The sequence below is a fragment of the Rhinopithecus bieti genome, unplaced genomic scaffold (assembly GCF_001698545.2).
Source record: "Rhinopithecus bieti isolate Rb0 unplaced genomic scaffold, ASM169854v2 scaffold_20101, whole genome shotgun sequence".
NCBI lineage: Eukaryota > Metazoa > Chordata > Mammalia > Primates > Cercopithecidae > Rhinopithecus > Rhinopithecus bieti.
In genome coordinates, this window is record NW_016810242.1 from 2,458,097 (window position 1) to 2,483,294 (window position 25,198).

At 42.7% G+C, this 25,198-nt stretch overlaps 1 protein-coding gene across 6 annotated transcripts in view; it reads right to left on the reverse strand.

Moving 5' to 3' along the window:
* Positions 1–461: 461 nt before the first annotated feature.
* The window catches only part of SEC16B (SEC16 homolog B, endoplasmic reticulum export factor), a 70,282-nt gene continuing 45,545 nt past the window's right edge, over positions 462–25,198 (reverse strand). The window contains exons 26-28 of one of the 6 annotated variants that reach the window (XM_017891686.1): positions 24,978–25,076; positions 17,981–18,103; positions 599–634 (exon numbers count right to left, since the gene is read on the reverse strand). In XM_017891686.1, coding sequence (XP_017747175.1) covers positions 18,023–18,103; positions 24,978–25,076 — 180 coding nt within the window. In that variant the 3' untranslated portion in view covers positions 599–634; positions 17,981–18,022. Of the gene's footprint in view, positions 635–17,121; positions 17,190–17,950; positions 18,104–23,215; positions 24,355–24,977; positions 25,077–25,198 lie in introns of those variants that run through there. The other 5 variants (XM_017891687.1, XM_017891689.1, XM_017891690.1 and 2 more) reach the window with 5 other exon arrangements.

Genomic DNA, 25,198 nt, shown 5'->3' on the forward strand with positions numbered 1-25,198 from the left:
GTCCCAGTACTGTTGGTTGATTCCAAGATGATTGACTCCAAGGCACATTAAAGTTGGGGAACCACTGGGTTAAACCAATCAAGACCTGCTTCTGGGTGAAAGCCTGCCTCCCTTGAAACATGTGGTCATGATAAAGGAGGGTAGATGAACACACTAGGGTTCTCTCATGAAAGAGAAAGGAGTGATGGAAAAACAGGTGTTGAATAGATAGTCAATATTATCTGTTAGAATCACCATGTAATTTTTCCCTTTTTAAGACCCAGCCTTCTAGTATTACAAGCTTTTGTTGAACAATTCAGTAACCAATAACCAGCAAGGATATTTTCAAAGAACATTTCTGATATGCTTAGAAAAAGTTTCTATTTCTATACAACATCCAACAAAAACAACAACTCTTCAGCAATGCACACACAGTCTTTAAAATTATTTCCCATAAAGGGTTTTACGTTATCCTTAGGACAGTTCTGCACAGTAGAAAGAGCAGTTATTATTTTTATTTTCATTTTAGTTGTGGGAACACTGAAGCTCAGAAAGGGCAGAATCACACAGCTCAAGGCCAGGATTCACTTCACAGGTCTTCCAGCTGCTGATCTTCTGGAACATCCTCCAACAGAACTCTGTGGGGGGTGACCTCCTGCAAAAAAAAAGTCTTATACAGAGAAAGCTGTGAATGTTTCAATGACTTTCATCTGCATGGCCTTCTCTAATGCAAGACATTGGAATTCCAAATATAAGAAAATCTGACAACTAGAACAAATGGCACAGATTTCCCCACCACTGTTAATTGTACAACAGAGGGATTTTGTATGCTGCTGCCCAAGAAAATGAGCATTTTTATTCCCCACTATAGCATTAATGAATGAACTAAAGTTGAGCAAAAGAGATGCTACCTTGATCCCATTGAAATTACCCAAGAAGATGTTTTTCTCTAGAAAATCCAAAAGATTTTAATTCTACTTTTGTGGGCTAGAGATATGGATGTTTTTAAAATTCTAAATTGGAAAAAAAAGCGGAAAAAGCATGTACATTACACATTAAAAAAAAAAATGCCAACAATGACTTTTCAACTAGAGGACCCAAGCTGTCATGTTCTTAAAGAGCCATCAGACCAGGAGCTCAACCCTCAAAGATCACCTGGGAATCCTGGAGCAACAGAACCCAAGAGACAGGGCCAACATGTTTCTCAACCTCAGATGCTCCAATCCCCTCGTATTCTATCCATTCTGCAGGCCTGCCAGGAATGCCCTTCAGATCCTGGGAGCACTTTTTATTAGAGCAGTACGGCCTAAGATGGAAATTCTATGAGCCTCCCAACCTCTGTCCCAGCCTGGGTCCACCCTGTGAGATTCTGGGGCCCAGGAGACACAGCATGTCATATAATGGGAGATTTTCAGAAGAAAACAATTTTCAACAAGATGAATATGTCAGCAGATTTCAATGGAAATCCTGAATAAAGGACAAGGGCAACATTATCCTAATGTCCTTGCCCTAGGGCTTTCCAAGATAAACAATCATTTCCAGATTCTCACTCCTGGCCCTGCTGCCGATTTGCTACTACTTTTCTTCCTTTTACGGACTCGGTTTACCCAAAATGCTGATCTCTGAGCCCTGAGGTGGTATGGTTCTGTGCTGGACCAGCTCTCCATGTGTAGGTTCCAGCATCTCTCCAACATGTTAGCTTAGATCTAATGCTGATCACCAAGATGCTGTCACCAAGGATCACTTTCTTTTTGATAAAGAGATGTCCCTACTGCAGTTCCACTGGATCCTGGCACATCTGCCAGGTCCTGTCCCTGACCGAAGTCATACGTCTTCCTGCGAGAACCCAGGTGGAGAAGAGCACATTCCCATCTCAGCCCTGCAGGAGCACAGGAGTTCAAAGCCCCGGGAAGAGCTCTGCCTAAGCTGGGTTCATGAATGCTTTATTATTGTTCTGCTGAGCAGTTACCCCCATGCCAGGCAAGTCAGAACAAGACTTCTAAGCTATGGTGATGGATGTTTGCAGGGAACCCATGGGAGTTATTAATATTCATGTTCCTGTCACACTTTTGCAAGTAATGGAAGCTTGTTTTCTGTAACACATCATTAGGTGAGGAAGACAAGTGACCTCCTAGAGTTTTGAAGCACAAAGTGTGGTCACCCGAGACCCAGAAGGGACTGAGGGAGGAACAGACAAGGTGAGAGGGTTGAAGGTGTCATATTTTCTCCTTTTGGAGGCTCACAAGAGATCCTTTCAGTGAATGCAGACCTTCGTGGGCCCCTACAAAGTGAGCAGTTGTGGAGCCTGGGAACTGTTCACTGTCTCTGCCCTCTCACTGAGGACAGCAGGACTCAAAATGGGATGTCTGAGACCACAGGTTTGAGAGAGGGAAGTGGGGAATTTGGATGCCTGAGTTGAGCCATCTTGCCTGCTATAGAACACTGGAGGGACCTGCAGACCCAGGACCAAAATGTCAAGTTGTCATGTGGTCCAGAGCAAGAGCTCACCCACTGCCACTTTGAGTTTAGGGGAGACCAGGTCCAGAGCAGCAAAGGATTGGAGGGAGGGAGGGTAGACATGTGCAGTAGCTAAAACAGCTGGTCAATGGGGTGTGGGCAGGACAGCAATGATTTCAAGCAGGCCTCTCGAAGCTGCCACTTCCCCTCCCTGCTCTAAGGAATAGTACCCAGCCAAAACAGAAGCTGTTTTCTTGCATCCCAACACTGCTCGCATTGTATTGCGTCTAGGTGTGTGGCCTCTCTGCCTCTGTGCATGTTTCCTCATCCGCAAAATGGGCGTAAGAGTAATATCTCATTTTGTTGTGAAAGTTGAGAGTTAATATACATAAACATGCTTAGAACACCACCTGGCATGCAGTACACCCCATCAAATGTGCGCTATCGTTACAACTACTGTGAGCATTACGTGTGTCTATTTTCCTCCTTAGACTGAGTTCTCCAGAAGCAGGAACTGTGTCTCATTATATTTAGTACCCCAAAGCCCAGCACTGTGCCAGACACAATTTGGCTGCATAATAAATACCTAATAAATCAATAACTCGATGAATAAGGGTACATTCTCCAGTCCTACCATCCTCAGGCTACATGGAGTCATCTCTTCCCAACAGCATCAGATCATTAATCACTTCAACAAATATTTCTTGATCACCTGCTCTGGGCCAGGTACTGTTTTGAGTGCTCAAGGAGCAGGGGAGGTTCAGTTACAAATAGAGTGGTGAGGGACAACCTGCCTAAGAAGGTGATATTTGCAGGAAGCCCAAAGAAGTGACAGAGCCAGCCACGTGGCTGTAGGGAGAAGAGCCTTTCTGTTAGAGGAAAGAGAAAGTGCCAGGATCAGCTTGTTTTTACTGCAGTGCCTCGGGGGCATCTGTCACAGCTATACTGAAATGGATAGCGTTTCCTTCAGCACCTGGGTGGTAGAAGTCACTTGAGGGTGCATTCTTCCACAGAATCAAAGCAGTCAAGGAGCACCAGCCCTTCATTAACTAAGCTGTGTCTGTAGGATGAAACTGGATTTCTCAGCCTGATGAGGAAGAACACTTCTGAAAATTCCAGATCTGTTTCTGTCTATACATCACAAACCTCTTGTTTCCCTGAGTATATCAATTAAATGAGATATCTGGAAAATGCCTAGCCTATTTCCTGGCACATCATAACTGTTTTTAATGGTTATTACTGTTATTTCAGTCTTCCTTCACTGTCCCTCAAACTCACCCTTCCAAAATGCTACAGAGGAGGAAAAATACTGGAGGGGCTTTTTGCTACATCACTATTTGGGGAGTGTGGGTGGAGATGGGGAGGAAAGAGACAACTGGCTGTTAATGTGTATGTTCTGCACCAGACTGTGAGCAGCTTGAGAGTAGCAATCTCTAACTCTGTGACTATGCACACTGCCCAGCAGAGCACTTGGCACATAGTAGATATTCAGTAAATGGTTGATGAAGGAAGACATGAAAAATAAAGTACAGTACCATACACTGGAGCCTGAGGCTGTAATGTGCTCGCTTCCAGGAGCCCTGCCATGCCCCTCAGCCAGCAGGAGCTGGTGACACCCGGGGAGAGAGGCTTGACCCAGACCTCACATCTCAGGAGCTTAACTCTCCCACTGTTTCTTGTGCACACTCCCTCAAATGCCACCTGGTGCTTTAGGTTGCCTGTGAGTGGCAGCCCACAAAGGGGCTTTGGGTGATTTTCCTACAGTTTAGCTTTGTTGGCATTTAGATCAATCATCCCTTTCTGTAATATTAAACTTTAGTTCAGTGTTCTCAGAGAAGATATAAATTATTAAGCAAAGGAAAGCAACTCTGGTTTCAGATCAGATGGTGATTAGCATCACCTAGCACTGAAACAAGTCCCTTCATGTGGTCCATGTGTCAGCATAAGGAGTTGAGGATTTGGCAACGATGCTCAAGTTCTAACTGATATTAATCTCAGTTGTGCCTGGACCCCAAAAGGACTAATTGAAACAATTCAGGCATTCACCATCACTGCAAGAGGGAAGGAAGGGAAAAGAAGGAGAGGGGAGGGGAGGGGAAGGGAGGAGAGGGGTGGGAAAGAAAAAGTAAATTTTGATATAAGAACAAAGAGAATTTACCATGACTGCCCATCTTCTATGTATCATGTATGGTACATATGATCCATGGCATTCTATGTACCATGTAGGGTACATGGTAACATATGATTTCATTTTAATTTATACATCATGAAGTATGTGCTACACTCTCTATTTTGCAAATGATGAAATCACTGTTCAAAGAAGTTAAGTGACTACCCAAACACGTGCAGCAAGCAGAGGAGCTGATATTGGAACCTGGGTGATATAATTTGACTGTGTCCCCACCCAAATCTTCTGTTGACTTATAACTCCCACAATTCCCACATGTTGTGGGAGAAACCTGGTGGGAGGTAATTGAATCATGGGGGCAGTTTTTTCCTGTGCTGTTCGCCTGTTAGTGAATAAGTCTCACAAGATCCAATGGTTTTAAAAAAAGGAGTTTCCCTGCACAAGCTCTCTCTCTCTTTGCCTGCTGCCATCCATGTAAGATTTGACTTGCTCTGCCTTGCCTTCCACCATGATTGTGAGGCCTCCCCAGCCTTGTGGAACTGTGTAAGTCCATTAAACCTCTTTTTCTTCCCAGTCTTGGGTATGTCTTTATCAGCAGTGTGAAAACAGACTAATACACTCAGTCTGCCTCATACTAAGCTGCCTGTTCTCAGAAGATGGCACAGGACCCTGCTGATGGCCACAGAGTCCATACCAAAAGGCTCCACAGGCAATGAGCAACAGTGCCCTGGGAAAAGTTTAACTGTGGGCTATGCCCTTGGAATGAGAACACTGAGAGGGAGGAAGGAATCTTTACACATTTCAATGGCATCAAAATGTTGTGGAAAGAGGAACAAAGTCTTTCTTTATAGCAAATTGAGTGAAAGTCATGTAGTCCTAGAGCGGTTTCTCAACTTTTTCTTCACTATGGTGTGCCTAAAGCAGCCTTTTTAGATACTTTTTTCCGAATCATGAAATTTTAATACCACATATATACTGTATATTGTATATATATGGATATATCTGTGCTTTATATATGAAAAGAATAAGATTTTTTGCTGCCCTTCCCTCCCCCCACCCCAGAAAGCATGAACTTGGGTTCCACTGAGAACGCATGTCCTACAGCAAGTCAGGGTAGCAGTTCTTTCATTCATTCCACAGAATTTGTTGTGGGCTTCAGACCAGAGCACCTCACAGTCATTTTCCCTCCTGAAAAGTGGTGGGACTTAAACTGTCTCATCAAAGAGAAGGGGAAACTCAACTGAAGTCAAGAAACACAGGAAGCCAGGAGCGTGGTAGAGTACAAGTAGCCTTATTTGTGGCAGAAGTTCTGCGGGATGTGGACTCCAGCTGAAGCTGACTCAACCCATTCAAGTCTGGCAGGACCCCACCTTCACATTAGTGTCCATAATGCCCCTACCCTAAAGTACAGGACTCCCAGGAAGGCAGGCCTCACATGCCCCTGCAAGAGCATGCTGAGGCATGGCCACACTCACATCAAAAAACCCAGGGAATTAGGACAGGGAAGATCCTCAATTCTCCTCTAACTAATTGTCCTGTTTTACAAAGAGGGAAGTGGAGTACAGAGGGAAGTGACTCAGCCAACGTCAGAGTGGCCTTGTTAATGGCAAATGGACAAGAAGGCAGGTCCTGATACCCTTTCCAGGGCATTCAGTTAAATCTAGCCCTGGAATATCTCAGCAAAAGATGCTGATCAAGATCCAGCCCAATGCCCTGCTCAAAACAGGCTCCATAGCAGGTTAGAAACATGCAGAAGTTTTCCCAACCACACGTGTGGCAATAACAAATGGCTTGGATCAGTGGTGCCTGAAATGCCTGTGCCCAGGAAGAGTGAGGCAGAGAGACAACCATGCAAATCAACACCAACACACTTGACTCCATTTGGGAAGCTTGCACTGGTGTTGCTCACAAAACAGCAAGAAGCAGCACCCACAGTAGTCCGAGGCGTTATTTGGGGAATATTGATGTCTGAAGCAGCTCATTTGCATTCTTAGAGCCAGATAAGCTGCAAGAAGACTTATCCTTCAAGCCACAACTGTAATACCACCTCTTCCAGGAAGCCCTCACCAACCCTTCCCTCCATTCAATCAGAAGTAAACCCTCCCATCTCTCAAAACACTCAAGTTGTATCATGTTTGTGACACTATACTGCCTTGTATCATAATCACTATTGCATTCAATTTTGCTTATGGTGTGTCTCCCTTTCTAGATTATAATCCATATTTTAGGTGTAGATATAGAGCTAGAGGCTGAGCACGGTGGCTCATGCCTGTAATCCCAACACTTAGTGAGGCCAAAGTGGGTGGATTACTTGAGGTCAGGAGTTCGAGACCAGCCTGACCAACCTGGTGAAACCCCATCTTTACTAAAAACACAAAAATTAGTGTGGCATGGTGGCAGGTGCCTGTAATCCCAGCTACTCGGGTGACTGAGGCACAAGACTCACTTGAACCTGGGAGACAGAGTGTGCAGTTAGCTGAGATTGTACCACTGCACTCCAGCCTGGGCAACAGAGTGAAACTCTGTCGAAAAAGAAGAAGAGGAAGAAGAGGAGGAAAAAAAAGAAGAAGAAGAGGAAGAGGAAAAAGAAAGAAGAAGAAGAGGAAGAAGAAGAAGAAGAGGAAGAAGAAGAAGAGGAAGAAGAAGAAGAAGGAGGAGGAGGACGAAGAGGAGGAGGAGGAGGAGAAGGAAAAGGAGAAGGAGGAGGAGGAGGAGGAGGAGAAAACAAAAAGATATAGATCTAGATATGTATATATTTTACATTGCCTTTCAACGTCTAGAACTGGTCCTTGCCCCCAATATATACTTAGTAAGTATTTGTTGACTGAATACTCTTATGTAAAATCTATCAGGGCAATAAAAGATTACAAATGATTCAACAAAATAGAATTCAAAGAAGAGAAGCCTTAAAGCATTGATATTTTTTCCTAATTCCAAAAGCAAATCCTTCTCTTGGAATTCAGAAAGTAACAAGAGTTGTTGACACAGGAATATGGGGGAAGAGGGAGTTAAATCAATCAGGGGTCAAAACAAAAATCTTTATTTTCCCAAGAGTCCCTTGGCCTCTGCCATATGCTTTTAGGAAGAAGAGATTTCACTTCTCAGGGATGACTCCCATAGAAATGGGGGTGAAATTCAGTTGAAATGGTAAATAAAAATAAAAGAGTTAAAAGAACACCATCAAAAGGCACGTAGAACTCCCAAGTCAGAGTTCTAATTGGTCAGGCAAAATAGGATTGTGAATAGAGCAGAAGGGCTGCACTGCAAAAGACCCTCAAACTGCCAACAGAAATCTGAAATCCTGAAAAAAAGAACATCAGGCAGGTTTGGAAGAAAATGCTACTTCAAAGATTCCTAGTAAGACCTTTTTACCCACCTGGAGAGACCACACACACACACACACACACACTCACGCTTATGCACATAACTGATGAGAATGTTCCCAGGCCTTGGTAACCTTCCAACAACCATTGTTGCCAACTGCTGTGCCCTTTGGTCCCAAACCACCTGCTTGGTGCAACACAAGCCAGAAATTCCAGCTGAGCATCCCAGGACCATCAAAGTTCACACTAGCCAGGTGACTTCCAAGCCTGAGGGAACAACCAGCTCAAACATTTCACTTGGGATCATGCCAAAAAGCAGCTGCCTGGATAACAGGACCATAACCAGCTCCACTAAGATTTTCCCTCTGGATAAGAAGGGTCACTGGTGCAGCCAGGATATGGGCTGCGAGGCGGGAAGAAATATTCAGATAAAAGAAGCAGAGAATGTGATAAAGTCTATGTATTTCTTTCCAGGGAATTTCAAACCTTCTTGGACACAAAGACCTAGGCACGACCACTGACATAGCTTCTCTTTGCCACAGGATAGTTATAGCTATCCTAATTCATAAAATAGCTAGAACTTATCCGAGATCACACAGCTCTGGAACTCTCACTCTTAAGCATATACTATACCATGTCTTGTGTTAAGATCCCAGGGAAATCCTTGTAGTGTGTACCTCACATGCTCTCACTCACACAGAGTAACCTCTCAATCTCTCCATTGGGATATATGCATGTTCCTGAGTATTTATACAATTCAGTAAATTAAATGAAGCCTTATTCAGCACATGCTAGGTGAAAATCAGGACTAGATGCAGGGCCAGCTCTATCTGGTGGCAGGAGTCAGGGTTCTCCTCATTGCAGCTCACCCCCAAGGAGAAGGTGCTTGGGACACCACTGGTCATAATGCCGGGTGGGATGTTCTGTGCAATGAGAAAGAAGTTCAATCCTCTTGCATCCTCGATCTGCTCTCTGCCTTCCTTGTTTAGTTGATGCCTTCATTTCCAGATCATGTCCTCATATTTGGTTAGTGTGGTAAATTAAGCCTTCAGCTCCCTACCAACCCCTACATCCCAATGCCTCAGGGGTATAACTTAGGCCAATTGTGCTGTAGTCTACACTTCCCTAGACCAACTCCCTGTTAGATTCAGCTGTCCTCATCATTCCTACCACCAGAGTGATCAAGACCTGGGGACAGGCCTCAGAAAAAAAGACAAAGGAAGCCAGTTTTTAGCCCAGTTCTTGAACTCCTCAGGATGCAAAGAGGATGCTGTGACTCACACATGGTGAAGCCAGCTGACCCACGCTATGAGTTCTATGTGGGGCTTTTAGCCAATACTCTGTAGTAATAAATAGCTTGCAATTGTCTGACCTCGTCTTCACGCATTTTCACCTCAAAACCAGTAGTGGTGAACTGGGACTGATTGAGGAGTCTGGTTTTCAGGATCTCACCCATGTCTATCTCCATGTTGAAGATACAAAGATCAATGAACGATGGTTCTTCTCTTCCTTTGATGAGCATACAATTTAGTGGAGACATAGATTTCTGACAAGTAGTCAGAAAAAAGGTAGTCCATGCCCTGGGAACACAAAAGAAGTCATGATGGATTTCAACGAAAACATTAGAAGAGGTTTTACAGGCCTTGAAGGATGAACCAGATTCTGATGGCAAGGAAGCGAAGTGCAGTCCAGGTCAAGGGAAAACGTGAGTAGAGACTTTGAAGCATGAAAGGGCGTGCAGTTTTGACTTGGATGGATATCAGTGGTTGACACACTGGGTGTAGGAAAGCCTCCATGTTACATGACTCGGCTTTTGTACTTTAACAAGTAAGCAGATACTATAGGTTTGGAGTATTTATTTTCTGAAAACTTTTCCCTACCTCTCCTTTGAACTCTGGACTAGTAAATCCAGCTCATGGGCTTGGCATGCCTCTACTTGTCGTGGACACATACATCTCAAACTTAATGTGTCCAAACCAAACTCTTGCTTGTCGCTCCAAATCTACTCTTCCTGAAGTCTTCCCCGTCTTTCTGCTGCTTGAGCCAGAAACCTAGGAGTCAGGTTATATTCTTTTCTTTCTCCCAGATTCCATAGCCAATTTATCAGCAAATTCTAATAGTTTTACCCTGAAAATATATGCAGAATTCAACCACTTTCTACAACCATCCCCATGGTTACCACCTTGATCCAATCACCATTATCTACTGCCTGATTTTGTTTATTTGTTTGTTTGTTTTTCAGATGGAGTCTCCCTCTGTCGCCAGGCTGGAGTGCAGTGGTACAATCTTGGCTCACTGCAACCTCCACCTCCTGAGTTCAAGTGATTCTTCTGCCTCACCCTCCCAAGTAACTGGGATTACAGGTGCCCACAACCATGCCCAGCTAATTTTTTGTATTTTTACAAATACATGTAAATTACAAATACATGTTGGCCAGGCTGGTCTCGAACTCCTGACCTCGTGATTCACTCACCTCAGCCTCCCAAAGTGCTGGGATTACAGGTCTGAGTTACCCCGCCCAGCCTGAGTTATTACAAGAGCTTCCTGTCTACCACCCAGAGTCTAACCTCTACTCAGAAGCCAGAGTGATACTTGAAAAATGTAAGTTAAATCATGTCACAGTCACTTCTCTGCTCAAAACCCTTCAGTGGCTTCCCCTAACTCAGAGTAATGGCCAAAGTCCTTACTTTGGCCTCTGTGTCCAACAAGACCTGTCCCTACCATCCTCTCTGAGCTCTTCTCCCACTACTCCCTCCTCCTGCCTCACTCCCACATGCTGGCCTCCTTGCTCTTACTCATTCACCAAGCATGTTCTGCCTCAGGGCCTTTACACGTGCTGCTCCCTTGGCCTGGCTGGTTGCTCTCACATACCTGCACACCTCACTCTGTCACTCCAGCCAGGGCTCTACTCAATCACCTCCTTGTCAAAGAGACCATTCCCTGACCTTCACATGTGAAAAACAAACTCCTACAGCAATTACTCTCTTCCTTTTACCTTGCTTTATTTTTCTTTGTAACATTTATTGCCACCTGATGTATTATACTTTGTTTTTCATATATCTCCTTCCACTAGAATGTAAGCTCTACGACAGCAAAGACTGTTGTATTCACAGATGTATCTCTGTGACTAGCAAGGTGGCTGGCACATAGTAAGTGCTCAATAAATATGTATGGTGACTAAGCATAGAAGTACACACAGAAGTACACTATTTTGTAATGTCTAGATCAAGAAGGTGCATGTCTAGAGTCAGAGACATCATTAAAGACCACCAAAGAGGTTCTTATAATGATTCAAGACAGTCAAGGATGAGGTCCAGAGCTAGGACAGATCCGAGGCTTGCATATGTTTATATATACACTTATGTTATTGGAAGCATAAATAAATAGTGGGTCTCTTGTCATGTCTAGTAGCTTCAAGTCACAGCAAACCCAACTCAAAGGGACTAGAACATTAAAGGAGTTCTTTGTGTCCACCAATAAGCATACAGAGAAAGGTTCCAGAGACAGCTAATTTAGCAGCTCACTGATAACACTGTGGACCCAGTTTTTTCTATCTTTCTGTTCAGACATTCTCAGCATTTTTTGTTTTGTCCTGAGACCTGTCCCCTTATGGTCACGAGATAGCTATGGCGGCTTCAAGCATTACCTTCTCAACTAGCAATCCCCATCATCCAGAGACTATTTAAGAAAGAGCATTCCTTTCCCAGCACCACTTTAAGAGTGAGGGGAGCTCTCCAGAAATCACAGAGCAGATTTCTCCTTCCGTACCGTTGGCAGAGTTGAATCCCATGCCCATGCCTAACCAGTGCCTGGCAAGGGAATGGGAGAGCTGTGACAACCTTGGCTTAATCAAGATTTATACGAGGGCTGGCAAGGACCACTGTCCCCTGAAACCAGTGTCTTAAGATGCCTGAACCAAATCAGGGCTCTGTTAGGAAGGAAGAAGGGAAGAAGAGCTATTGCCTGTTTGTGACAGAATGATTAACAGCCTGGGAGACATCCAGTTCCTCATCCCTGGGGCCTACAAATGTTGATTTATGTAGCAAAAGGACTTTACAGATTTGACTGAATCAAGGATCTTGAGATGGGGAGATAAACCTGGATTTTCCAGGCACAGCCAATGTAATCAAAAGCCTTCTTAAAAGAGGGAAACAGAGGGAAATGTGAAAGAGAAGAGAATAAGGCCATGTGATGAAGGAAGTGGAGATTGGAGCGGTGTGGCCATGAGCCACCAGAAGGTGGAGGAAGCAGGGAACGGATTCTCCCCGGGATCCTCCAGTGGGAACCAGCACTGCAGACACCTGGATCTTACCCCTGCAAGACTCGTTTCAGACGTCTGCCCTCCAGAACTGTAAGGTAATAAATGCATGTTGCGTGAAGTCAGCAAGTGTGGCAATTTGCTACAGCAGCCATAGGAGGCTTTTATAGCTGGGAAACCAATTATATCCATCACAAGTAGAAAAGCACTGGAAAAGGCCTGTTGGATCTTAGGAAGACTTTCACTCAACTTTTAATAAACAGGGGCTTTAATAAAAATTCATCACAGCCCCGCCTGCTTCTGGCTTCTTCCATAGCAAGATGTTGGAGGCTGAGGCCAGCCCTGGGCCAGTTCTCTTCCACTTGGCTTGGCCTCTGACATAGCAGTAGCTTTAGGAAATACTATTTTCAGACCTGACATAGAGAAATCATCTTATTTTTTAAAGAACATTTGCTTCCCTAGCTTTTTCTCTCTTTATTTTTTTTCCCCAGTGGGAGGAGGAGAAAGAGAAGACTTCATGCCCTAAAGTAGAGATAATTCCCTTCCGGATTTTAAGACCACATTCCCACTGCTTATGCCATTCTGATCAAAGTCAATCACGAATGAAGAACAAACTGGGGCCCTCTATTCACTATTTCTTTAAATAATCTTTCTTCCTCTCCTCTTTGAGGAAAACAAAATTTTAATCCAAAGGCTACTATTAACCATAATGATCATGTTTCACATTTATATTCTCAAAGAACATCAGCATCATTAGGCAGTTAATGCATCTGCCACTTCTCTTGGTGAGGCAGGTCAGTACCATTCTTCTCTCTGAGCAACAGTCATCCAGGTGCCGTGAGATTCAGCATTCACTCATCTACTTGTCATCTATCAGTCACAGAGTCAGGGCTGGAAACCAGGTCTGCAGAACTGCAGATCTTTTCAACATACATAGGACCAGTAAAGGCCAATGGCCTCCGGAGAAGATTGAGTTACAAAAGAAAAAGTTTGTCAATTAATAACAGGATTTAAATGAATTGTCCCCATTCTTTAGGAGAGATAAGATTTGTGACTAATAAACAGAGAACAGAAGACAATGTAAAATCCAAGAGCTATGTTGTATGGCATAGACAACAGAGCTGCAGCAATTCAAACAAAGGAGAGGTGATTAAGGAGGCATGTCCCCGTGGAGTTCTCTTTTTCCCATGGTTTATATCAAGTAGAATTGTCATTCTCAGAGAGGTGCTCTGTATTACGCAGAGCACATATATGTTCTACCTAAAGACAAAACAGCGACTACACCCATGGCAAAAGAAAGCACATTAGACATTGGTAAATTGGGCCTCTGTGCCCCTGTTATTGACTGACCTGGATTTAAGAAATCTCCTATGTCTTAGTTATGGCATGGCTACAAGCCTGTGACCCAGCCTGGATCCCTGCTCTGAAGAGACAACACAGAGAGGAACTTGTACGACTTGAAGCATCTTATCATTTACTGAAATGTGCTATTTCTTTTAAGGAGCCCAGTGTCTCACTTAAGGCCAACAGGAGATGTCAGCGAGTTTTTTTCAGATAAGACAGAGATGAGTTGTCAGTGGTTCCAGACTATAGGATTTTAAAGACTCATGAAACATCCTCTCCTCTCCCTCTCAAAAAAATGTGGGTGATTCAGGAACCCGCAAAAAAAAATTAGAAATTTGTTGTTTTACCAAATAAAGGGACTTAAGAGAGAAAAAAATAGCAGCTATTATCTACTATTACCTCTTTTTTTTTAGAGAAGAAACTTTAACACCAAATAGAGTAAAAGGACCTAATCTTAGAATTCTAATAGATAATACATTTGGCTCTATGAAAAGCTCACTCTACTGTTTTTATTTTTTCATCTCATTGCAGATGGGCGAAAATTTTGCAGTGTTCTGGCACCAACTGCACACCTGCATTTGGAAACCACCAGGGTGAGTGCTTCCTGAGGTCTCTTACAGCCCTTATTCTATAAGATTCTATTTGCCATTTTACCTTTTCATACAAATTCAAGGAAAGCCATGCCACATATCTATCTTGTTCCTTCAAGCCACAGTGACTGCAGATTGTGCCTGCAGAGGACAGTTCTTGAGGGAACACTTTTATCCATCCACCTATCTACTCATTCATTCATTCATTCAACATTTAGTAAGTACCTATTGACTATCAAGGACTATATTGGGAAATGGAGAAGCAAAAAGGAATTTCAAGTCCTACTGACACACAGATCATGAAACAAGAAGACAAAGTTGCAGGAAGACCTACAAAAGCAGTGCCGGAGCCCATCCAGGTATGATGGTTGGAAGGCAAGGGGGTTTGGGGCTTAAGGAAGGTGGGGTAGTATGTACATGCTGCCCCCACCAAAAAGTACATCTTTCATTGTACATACCCCGGTAATGATGCTGAGCTGACAGCAGGCGTATCTTCAGATAAGCAGACAATGATACATCCCACTGTTCTAATTCTGGAACTGCTATGCCACCTCATTAATATGTGAAAATGTGTTAAAAAGCTGCTGATAAACAGCTGCACAGAGGCAGAAATAGTGGCTCCCATCACATTTGCAAGCTTTATTGGCTCTCCAACATGGCGTAAGAAAGGAAGCTTTGCCTGCATGTATAAACTTGGTAATTTGCTATAATGCTCCACTTTATTGGTAGACATTTTGCCATATCATATCTCCCCAACCACAGTTTAAGGACACTTCTGTTTTACACAGCTCTGTAAACTGCCTCTTTCTTAGGAAGAACTGTCATGTTGACTAGTAACGTTGCTTTAACATTCCAATTTATCAATAAAACAGAAGATTGACTAGCTTCCATGCATTGCACAATTTCTAACAACTGAATTTCTACTTGCTCAGAGAGCATTTGATTAAGAAATTAAATGCTAGTTATGTACGAATCAGTGCAAGCCCTGAGTTGACTGAGGCCATGGAAAGTGCAGTTCTTAGGCAAGGGGAGTAAAATTTTATTCTAATCCAAGACCAGCCCAAAAGTTAGAAAAGAGCCTTATCTGAAATGTTACAGCCACAGCAGATTTTCAAACCTCAAGGGCGCTACTTTCCAGCTCCAGGACCAAAAGTCCTAATTTACCTGACCTCAGGGATGGCTCTGCTTCGTATTTCTCCAGCTACGCTTCCAGCTAGAGAAAAAGTCCCACTGAAGCACAATCCAATTACCTCCTTTCTCCCGCCACCTCTCCCCTTTCCAGTGACAGATTGATGGACTCCTCAGGTGCCTCCTGAGTGTGTCCTGAGACAGGAAACAGAAACATTGAGTTCACGGAATTGATTTCCACCTGCTACCTATTTCGACCAGGCCTATGGAGGTGATTTTCATCACTGACCTCCCCTTGACCCCTCACCCCTTGCCCCACCCGATAGAGGAATTACAGCCTGTTGGGGGAACCCTCTGCTTTGGATAAATATTATACTGTTTGCTGTTTGGTACCAGGTGGCAGTTGCTCCCTTCCTTCTGGGTTGGGGATTATGTATTTGTATAATTTTTATATTATGTTTGTTTTCTTGGTGGATGGTTATCTCATTATTGGGGTGGCATGCTGGGGAGAGGGAGGGTGTAACTCTAGGGGTATGGTCTGCTTGATAAAAGGCAGATAATAAAAAGGTGGGTTTTTTTTAACACAGAGAGAGCAGAACTATATAATTTAACCAAATGCAAAGAGCCTTGCATCCTGCAATTATCCAAGCAATACTTGGAACAGGATAACTTCAAGACTGAATTTTCTTTCTAGAAGCATTTAGATGATTCTCCTGGCACACACATCTCCTTTGGCCTAGTTCCCCTGGACCCCTATTCCCTTCCTACCCCCTTAGAAGAGTGCCCATATGGCCTTATCAGGGTGTCTCCATCTCTAAAAAAATGTGAGTGCTTCCTGGCAGTGCCGAGAGAAGGGGGCCTTAGAATTGCAAATACAGCATTAACTTAAAGCCCTTGGTATAAAATTTGACCTAATTAAGACACTAGCGGGGCAAAGCATTCCAATAGCAATTACACAGGTTGTAAAGGGGTAAATTACCTTTTAAAACCAAGAAATGCTTTTGCCAGAAATAAGCGCCCCTGAGGGTCAAACGAGGAGTTGTAAATACAGGACATCACTTGCCTTGACCTCAAGTAGGGCGCTTCCCTTCCCTCAGCTGCCACAAATGTCGCTGGCCTAGGGACGAAGCACTAGACTCCCTCTTCCGTAGACCTCCATCATCTTTTTCACGGACAGTTTCTCAGAAGCTGTGATGATCCTTTCATTTTGCCCGCCCTTACTAAGACACTCATCCCTTCACAGATTTTGTTTGAGCACTTACCATACGCCAATACCTGTATCAGCTTCTAAAGATGCAGAAAAGGATCAAACTCTAACAAGAGAATGACTTCACATGATAATCTCTAGACCAAATATAATTTGTGGACATTTTTTGCAAGTTCTCCTGAAGTTCTCATGGTGGGAAATTATTCACTCAGTTCTGTTTTGAATATTGAGCCCTTATTAGGCATGGGTACTGTGCAAGGTGCCAGAAATACAAAAATAAGTAAGTTATAATATCATCCCAGTCCCTGAAAGTCATAAGTCTAGTGGAAAAACTAGGCATACACATAAACACTGGAGACAACAAATAATAGCCCTCAGTTGTACTTGGGAAAGAAAGGCACACAGAATCACCCTAGCTGAGACAGCACAAGACTCGAAATAAAGGTCAGTGGTCCTACTTGGTATTGCAGTACAGGTCCACCCACTTTAAATTAAGTGAACAAGAGATAAGGGTACAGGCCAGACTGCAGAAGTTCAAATACCAGGTCCTCCACTTTCTATGGGTGGTTCTGGGGTAGTTACTTACATTTTCTGCACCTCCATTTCCTGATCTATAAAGTGAGCTAATCAAACCCCCTCTCTAAGTTGTTTTAAGGATTAAAGACAACATATGTAAAGTACCTGCCTCGATGCTCTCCCAGTTCCATCATTAGCTGTGTAACGTTGGATGAGTTATTTGAACTCTGTGCCTTAGCATCTTCCAAATATCTACTTCCTAGGGCCATTAAGAGAATTTAATGAATAAACACATGTAACCTCTTACATAAAATGCCTGGCACAAAATCTGTTATTATACTGATGTTTTTATTAACCACAAATATACCCTCAATGTAATAATTAAAAAGCTTTACATTTTAAATTATGGTCTCCTATTCGAAGAAAAAGACCATCAGCCTGGAAACCAGAACTTTAGGAGGATTTAGGAAAATTGATTAACCTCTCTGGACCATAATTTTTTCACTGATAGAGCCCCCTCCTTCCAAGCCTTCCTGAAAACCTCCTTCCGTTGTAGGCAGAGTAGGGGCAACATGACACAACAAGGGTCCCTGGAGAAATGACTATCCTGGGTTGCCCTGGATCACTTATTAGTTTCCTAATTCATCTGTGAGCCCTTTGAGGGCTAGGACTTTGATCTCACCTATATATCCCACAGAAGGTCCTAAATAAATGCCCTTTGTTGATTGAGCAAGTGCCAAGTTTTTAGCTGAGATGTTTGGGGGCACTGAGAGATTCAACTGACATACTTTTAAAGTCAACCATCTAGCTAGCAGAAAATGTGAGCCTGGAACTGAAAGTCTTCTCATTCTTACTACAATGTCTTCCCCCAAGACTACAAAGTCAGCATCTACGAAGTGAGAAAATGGGAACGATTGTTTTCTTTATAAATAACTCTTTATTTCAGGGGTTTAACATCAATTACCTTTAAATTGTAAGCTACTCCACTGCATTTAAAAATTAATTTGATTTAGAAAATGTCAATGAATCTGCAACTCGTCAGAAATGTACCTGTTGCTCAAAGCAAATGAGGCTGGATCCCGACTCACAGTTTTAATTGATGTGTATTATTAGGATGACTAACGCCATCTGTGGGCTTGGGGTTGGTTTGTTGTTGTTTGCAAAGAGAAGCAGCTGAAAAATTAAATAAAGAAATCATGACTGTAAGTCTCTCATTGGTTCTTACTTAATTCGTGGGCATTTATCCAAATACTCAAAGAAGTGGAATGAAATCTTGACGCACAAAACTCATATTATTTTCACTCCAGGACAGTGAGGTTTTCGCATGACCCCAAATCATGATCGTAGAACATTAAAACAATGAAAAACAGTGATTATCTTTTACATTCCAAAATGAGCCCTTAAAACTCAGAGACAAGTTTTAGAAGTCAAGGTCTTAGATTTCTAAGAACCAGTTTGGGGAAACATAAAATTAGCTAAAATTTGCTAGCCAAAAGTCTGGATGTATTGACACAATCGTGTGCTGGTAAGTGGGACTTCACCGAGTCTTCGTAGTATCAGCCACTTGGAAGATGCTTTATGGAGAGGCTGTCTTCTGGGTAATTCTCTCTTGGGAATAAAGAGTAATTGCGAGGAAGGGGAAGTTAAAGAGGCTAGGAGTGGAGATTAGGTGAAAAGAGACATTCCGAAAGGAGCCTCATGGATGGCACCCACGCACGTGCACACACATGAAACCATATACACTCCTCACCAGGGCTCTTGCCTTCAAATGTGTTCCATTGCAACATTCACAGTCCTTTCCTGCCTCCAAACCAACAGCATGGAGAAGCGGGAAGAATTTCTGCAGTGGCAATTTGGCAAGTCTAAATCAGATCATCCTCCTTTCATAGATCATGGTAGTATTTGTGATCACAGTACACTATTACCCTTGTACATCCAGACTTTGTGTGCATCCACCACATCTTAAAGCCACTTTAAACTTGGCCAACAGATACGCTACTCTACATAGCTAGCAGTGAACTTCACCTTCATCCTAACCTATAGGGATGATATAATTTGAATATTTTATGTATTTCCCTCAAAATTATATAAATATGTGAAATTCATATATTATTAAGGGATTGAAGCTACGAAGTTATTTGTACATATATTTAGAACAGCTCTCACATTATGCAGAAATTTCTGTGTTTACATGTCTGTCTCTCCCACTAGACTGTAAGTATTTTAAGTGTCAGAACAATTTTTGTTGGGAAAACAGCAATGCCTGACATGCTATTCAATTAATATTTGATAAATCAGTGAACAAATGTACACATGTCCAGGGACAACGTGGCTAAAAGCCCAGATTCTGAGATCAGACTACCTGGATTCTAATTCCAGCTCCATCCTTACTAGCTGTGTATGTTTGGACAAGTTACCTTACCTCTCTATTCAGTTGTTTTATTCCTAATATATGTTGAAATCACAAAACTATATACTGCATAGAAAGTATACATACATAGAATGCAAGTGTCTGACACAAAATACTCAATAAACGTTATACTATTATTATTGAAATTCAGGATGTCTGAACACTGGAGCTACCAAAAGACTCCTAGCATTTATCTGGTTTAATCTCCAATTCTACTGAAGAAAACCCCATTTTGTAAGACTTCATTTCATAAGCTGAGGCATGATTCAATGACCTTCCAAAATGTGAACGAGTTCCCAGGCACAGGTGGTGGTGAGCAGCTGTTTTCCATCTCTGCTGAGGACCAGTTAAGAGTCTTAAAGAGTCACAGGAGTGATTGGAATAGAAAGTATTAGAAATAGCTTCCTAATGTTTGAGGAACCACGGGCTGAAACCTCAAAGGAAGCCATGGAATCCCGCTCTGTTGAGAATTCTTTAAAAATTGGGTAGGTTAACTGGCTCTCTCTAAGATAGGTAAGGGCCAGGAAAACATCTCACAGTAAAATAACAAGCAGTTTGCAAAGGTCATTTGAGTTTGAGTTAAACTGCTGTTGACCCTGATTATCTGGAAACAGGAATATACAAAAAGGAAGAAAGTATAGGAAGCAGATTTCTCTACCTAGCACGATTGTAATGAAAACATTTTCATATGCTGTTAATCCTCGTTCAGAATAACTTTAAATCTCATTAAGAAACTATTTCTAAAGGACCTGAATGAATGATGCCTGGTATAAGTATGGCCAATTAATGAAATGAAAACAGGCCGTTGTTGAGGCCACATTTCGGGACAACCTCAGTTAAGTATCTAACATTCTGTTGCTTGCAGATCATGCTTCATGCAACTTCCAGCCTAAGGCAGCAAATAGAAGAGGGGAAAAGTCACTTCCATTCCACTCTCTGGTGGAAAAAGTGAGAGAGAAACTCACGTGATAGGAGAGACCCAAATTACATACCTATTATTCTTTTCAAGCAGAAAGAGGGTTTTGCACATTCCCTCTTGGGTAGAAAGTCTTCTGATGTTAGTGAAGAAGTAGATGCAGTCTCTTGCTCCTCTTCTTGGTTACTAAGAGGAAGCTACCAAAAAGAGACTTTCTAGGGGAAAACAAAGCTAGCAGAGGCTTTGATCCTGAGCAACCTGAAGCCTGGGAGAAGGCTGAACAGAGAGGACACACAGGTGACTGAGGACTCGCGGCTCATTTACAGCTCTATAGCCACATGAGGGGATTAGACAGAGGGCTGGAATGGTAACATGTGATAAAGACCCTGAAATGGAATTTAGTGGTTTGTTCACTTTCAAATTATAGAACATTACATTTAAATGTTTTCATATAAATATTGAATTATGTGTATATGGCAGAATCATAAATTTGCCCACTACTACTCAGCTTTTCAAGGAAACTATGGTTCATTTCGTATGACTGAGCTATTCTTCCTCCAAGCTTGGACTCTGTTGAGAAGCAGGTGAAAAAACAAACTTGCCAATTAACAATATCTTAGGCTCTTCCCTTTCATACCGTGTCTTTTGATAATTCATTTTTTGAGAGAGAAAGAGAATTCTGTTCATTCTCTCTCCCCAAACAGCTCACGGTGACGGAAAAGAGGGCTATGACCTTCACAGTGTGACCTATTCATTGCTGGTGGCTTGTCTGGCCCACTCCTGACCTTTTGCCTTTTGGGAGACTACTTGTCCCATCTGACCTTTGGGGTCATTATGTAATTATTCCCTGCTAGAGTCTACACTACAGCAGGCTTCAGGGAGCTCGGAGCTCTACCTCAGATCCCCAAAGCCAAGCTGCTATGGCTCCCCAGACACACTGGACACGTTGCCAAGCCAAAGCCGGCTTCTCCTCAAGTCTTGCAGCCTCCCTTCCCAAGGTTACCAGGGGAGCTAGAGGAAAGGGCCACTAGCCCAGTGTGCTCCCTTTCATAGCAGTGTATATCTGTCACAACCTACTCTATTTCCCAAGCTTCCACCTTATAAAAGGAGAAAACAGTATTTTCTTCTGACAGCTGCATTTGTTTCACCAAAACAGATTTTAACCAGTTGAAGTCGTAAAATAACCATGACCTTTAGCAATACCACCACCACTACCCAAACAGCACAGATGAGCAACTAAGAACTGAGAGTGACTCCAGCTCCTCAGACCCTTACTGGACCTAACCTAACCAATGAGCAACTGGGCTTGTTTTAACCAAGCATACACAGATTAATAGACACATTCTGACTTTGCCAGAGTAAAACCTTTAAATTATGAATTACCATAAACACCAAGAACCTCCTCCCTTTCTAGTGCATAGAAACCCTGACTCTTCCTCTTCACAAAGTATATTCATTGCTCTGTATTCCTTTGGCTGGGAGGTAACTAAACTCAGTGCTTGCTTTGTTGAGCATGACAGTAGCCACTGGTATTCCATGAATTCTCTTAACAGGAGGAGGACGAGAGGACACAGGCATCCGAGGTCTGCGCCTTCCTCTTTGGTCTGCACTCTCTCCTCCCTAAAGTGCTTTATTTCTTGGACAGGACCTCCCCTACACCATTGTTCCCTTAGGCACAAAGCCTCATGGCCTAATGTTAGTGTTAGAAGGGATGCAGGAAGAGAAACTGACTTGGCAATGACACATATTGAGAAGTATGTTTTAATCATCATCCCTGTCCTATACAGCTATCAAGAACAAAAAATCTATAGTCAGATCTGGTAGGCCCCAAAAAACAGTCAAGATCTTATTAGATTGCAAATTAATAATAAAAGACACCATAATAAAGTACAGTTGAGCTTTGAACAATGCAGATATGAGGGGCACTGAGCCCTGCAAAGTCAAAAATCCACATATGATTTTTTGACTCCCCAAAAACTCAACTACTGATAGCCCACTGTTGACTGGAAGCCTTACTGATAACATAAACAGTGTATTAACACATATTGTATATGTTATATGTATTATATACTGTATTCTTCAAGTAAAAAACATGATTAAGAAAATCATAAGAAAGAGAAAATATATGGGCTCTCCATTGAGTGAAAGTGGATCATCATAAAGGTCTTCATCCTCATAGTCTTCACATTCAGTAGGCTGAGGAGGAGGAAGAAGAGGGGTTGGTCTTACTGTCTTGGACAGGCAGAAGCAGAATAAAATCCAAGTACAAGTGGACACACACAGTTCAAACTCAGTTTGTTCAAGGGCCAACCATACTTAGCATATACCAGGCCCATTTCTAAGGGCCTGACTCATTTAATTTTTGCCATGTCCCTATAAGGCAGGTACTATGATTATTATCATCTTAATTTTATAGATGAGAAAACTGAAATACAAGACAGTGAGGTAACCTTGCCCAAGGTTACAGGGTGAGCTGCAGATGAGCCAGGATGCAAGACTAGGCAGTGTGGCTCCTGTGAAACTCACACACTAATGCCACAGCACCACCACTGGATGTCAGCATACCAAATTGAAGGAGCAGCAGCCTTTTAAGGAAAAAAGGGGAACAGCATTTACTGAGGGCCCTCCAGGTGCAAAACATTTATGCATACATTTTCTAATTTAATCTAAGAGGTTAAAACAACTTTTTGTGGAACAAAATACACAACATTTAGTTTAGTTAGTAAAGTGACTGACTTGCATCAGAGGAGCGTTTTGTTCATATTTTTTAAATTGGAAAAATAATAACATTAAAGTAGACTTAGAAGTTAAGAGGATCTGTCCCTAGATTCTTCATTAACAAAGGGCTCTTTCCAGCTATTCACACTTGATCACACAATAAAATCATTATTAGAAAGACTTCAGGGAAGAGACCACCAATGTACTGTCTTCCTCTGCAAAAATCAGCCAGAGACAAGCATTTGCTATAAAATTATCTAGGTTTAATTATTATCAACATCAGAACTATAGAACATTAACGTACTAAACCTGTATTTACAATTACATGTACAAAAAAATGTTCTTTGTGAGGAGCAATTTTCAGCAAATCTGACGAACAGCAAGAGTCATTCCTATTTTGGGTTTGAAAAGAGAAATGGAAATTTCCAAGACGCCCCCCTCCTCCCTCTCACTCCAGTGACCCTCCGAACATCAATTTGCAAAGGCCTGAGGTAGAAAGGGAGGTATTAACAATATCAGGCATTCATTCTTCCCCTCTTATGAAAGGGATGAATTTTTAGGAACCTTTTTCCATCATTTATTATACTGATGTGCCATCCATCTGCATCATTAGGTTCAGTAGTTACCATGACAATATGATGCCTAGAGCAATCTAACTTGATAGCCACATGCCAGAATGTGAAAAAATAGGACCAGCTAAGAAAGTGAGAGAAATAGAATTAATCTGAACCACATTTAAAAAAAAAAAAATGTGCACAAAACTAGGACCAAGAGGGAAACTGCTGAAGTATCATTGAAGAGGAAATTATAAAGGGCAGTAATAACCAAGTTTCAGTATAAAAACTTTGCTAAGTAGAGCCATGTATTGGTCTATTACTAAGACAGGAAGAAGTCCAAGTTGGTCTAGAACCTTGTTCTGAGCTCCTGCCCCTCCCCTGCTTCCCATTTCCTGCTACAGGGCCCTGTGGTCCCATCTTTGATTCTAGCTGTTAGGGCCCTAATTTCCCCAAGGCTCTCAAGCCACCACCATAAGTGCTACCACCATGTCACTCTGCTCATGTGCAGTCTGCTATTAGACCCAGACCTTCCACCTGATGAAATAATTTCCGGCATTCTGAAGCTAATCTTAAGACACTGACTTGTGCTGTGTCTTGAGAGGTCTTGTCCTCTTGCCTCCTAAGTGCCTGGTGGAGGCATCGGGCTGACACAAACCTCTTGAGGGTCCCAGTATGGTAGAGAGGGACTGGGAGATTGAGAAAAGGAGAGCAAGCAAAGTTGCGGAGATGAACGTGGGACGCGTATTTATTCTCAGCATGGCTGAGTGGGATAGCGACGCTGAGCTAGGCGATTTGGCCGATTGAGGCTAGTGGCCATGGGCAGCTGGAAAAGAAGAACAAATATTACACTGAGTACAGCCCCAAACATGACTCTGCCCGGGATTGATTGGATGGATGGAGCTAGGGCACCCTGAGCCTCTGTGTAGAACATTTCCCAAGATTGTGTTCTAATTATCTACCTCCACCCAACACCGTCACCTAACTCTGGTGAAAAGAAATAGGATTTTATAAAGAGAGGAGGCCAAATGAGACATTAGCAGAGCTAAGTCTACCCAGTTTGCTGAGGAACAGGGAACTTAGCTTCTCTCAAAGTTTCCAATGATCCCTTTATCCCCAGGACAGACTGACAGTGCACCCACACTACTGATGCCAACACCGACTGTGTCTCCCACATCTCAAGAGCTGTTAAAATTTAAATACGATATTAAGAGTAACTACATTTATTGACCATTTTGTGGGTTCCAGGCCCTTCATATACATATCTGTGAGCTAGCTACTAATGACCTCATTTTACAGATGCAGAAACTGAGACTTGGACAGTCTCAAGACTTTCCAATTGCTCAAGAATTCACATATCGTAAATGGCAAACTGGGATGATAAACCTAGGTCTCCTTAATCCAAAACCTGTGCTCCTGGCCAGCCCCTCCCCCTGAGGGTTTCCTTACCTGAGGGACCTGAGATGGGTTGTAAAGAGGAACAGCCCCTTTTAAGGCAGGTGGAGGAAGCAGAACACCAGGGTTGGAGCAGAGCTCAAAGGAAACACTCTGTGATAGAAAAGCATGGAAAATCCCATCAGTGCCCACCTCACAGATTCCAGAATGTTGAGGCTTTCAAGAAGCACATCAGGATTATTTGGTATTTTTCTCAGTGATTTCTCTGAGTTCCT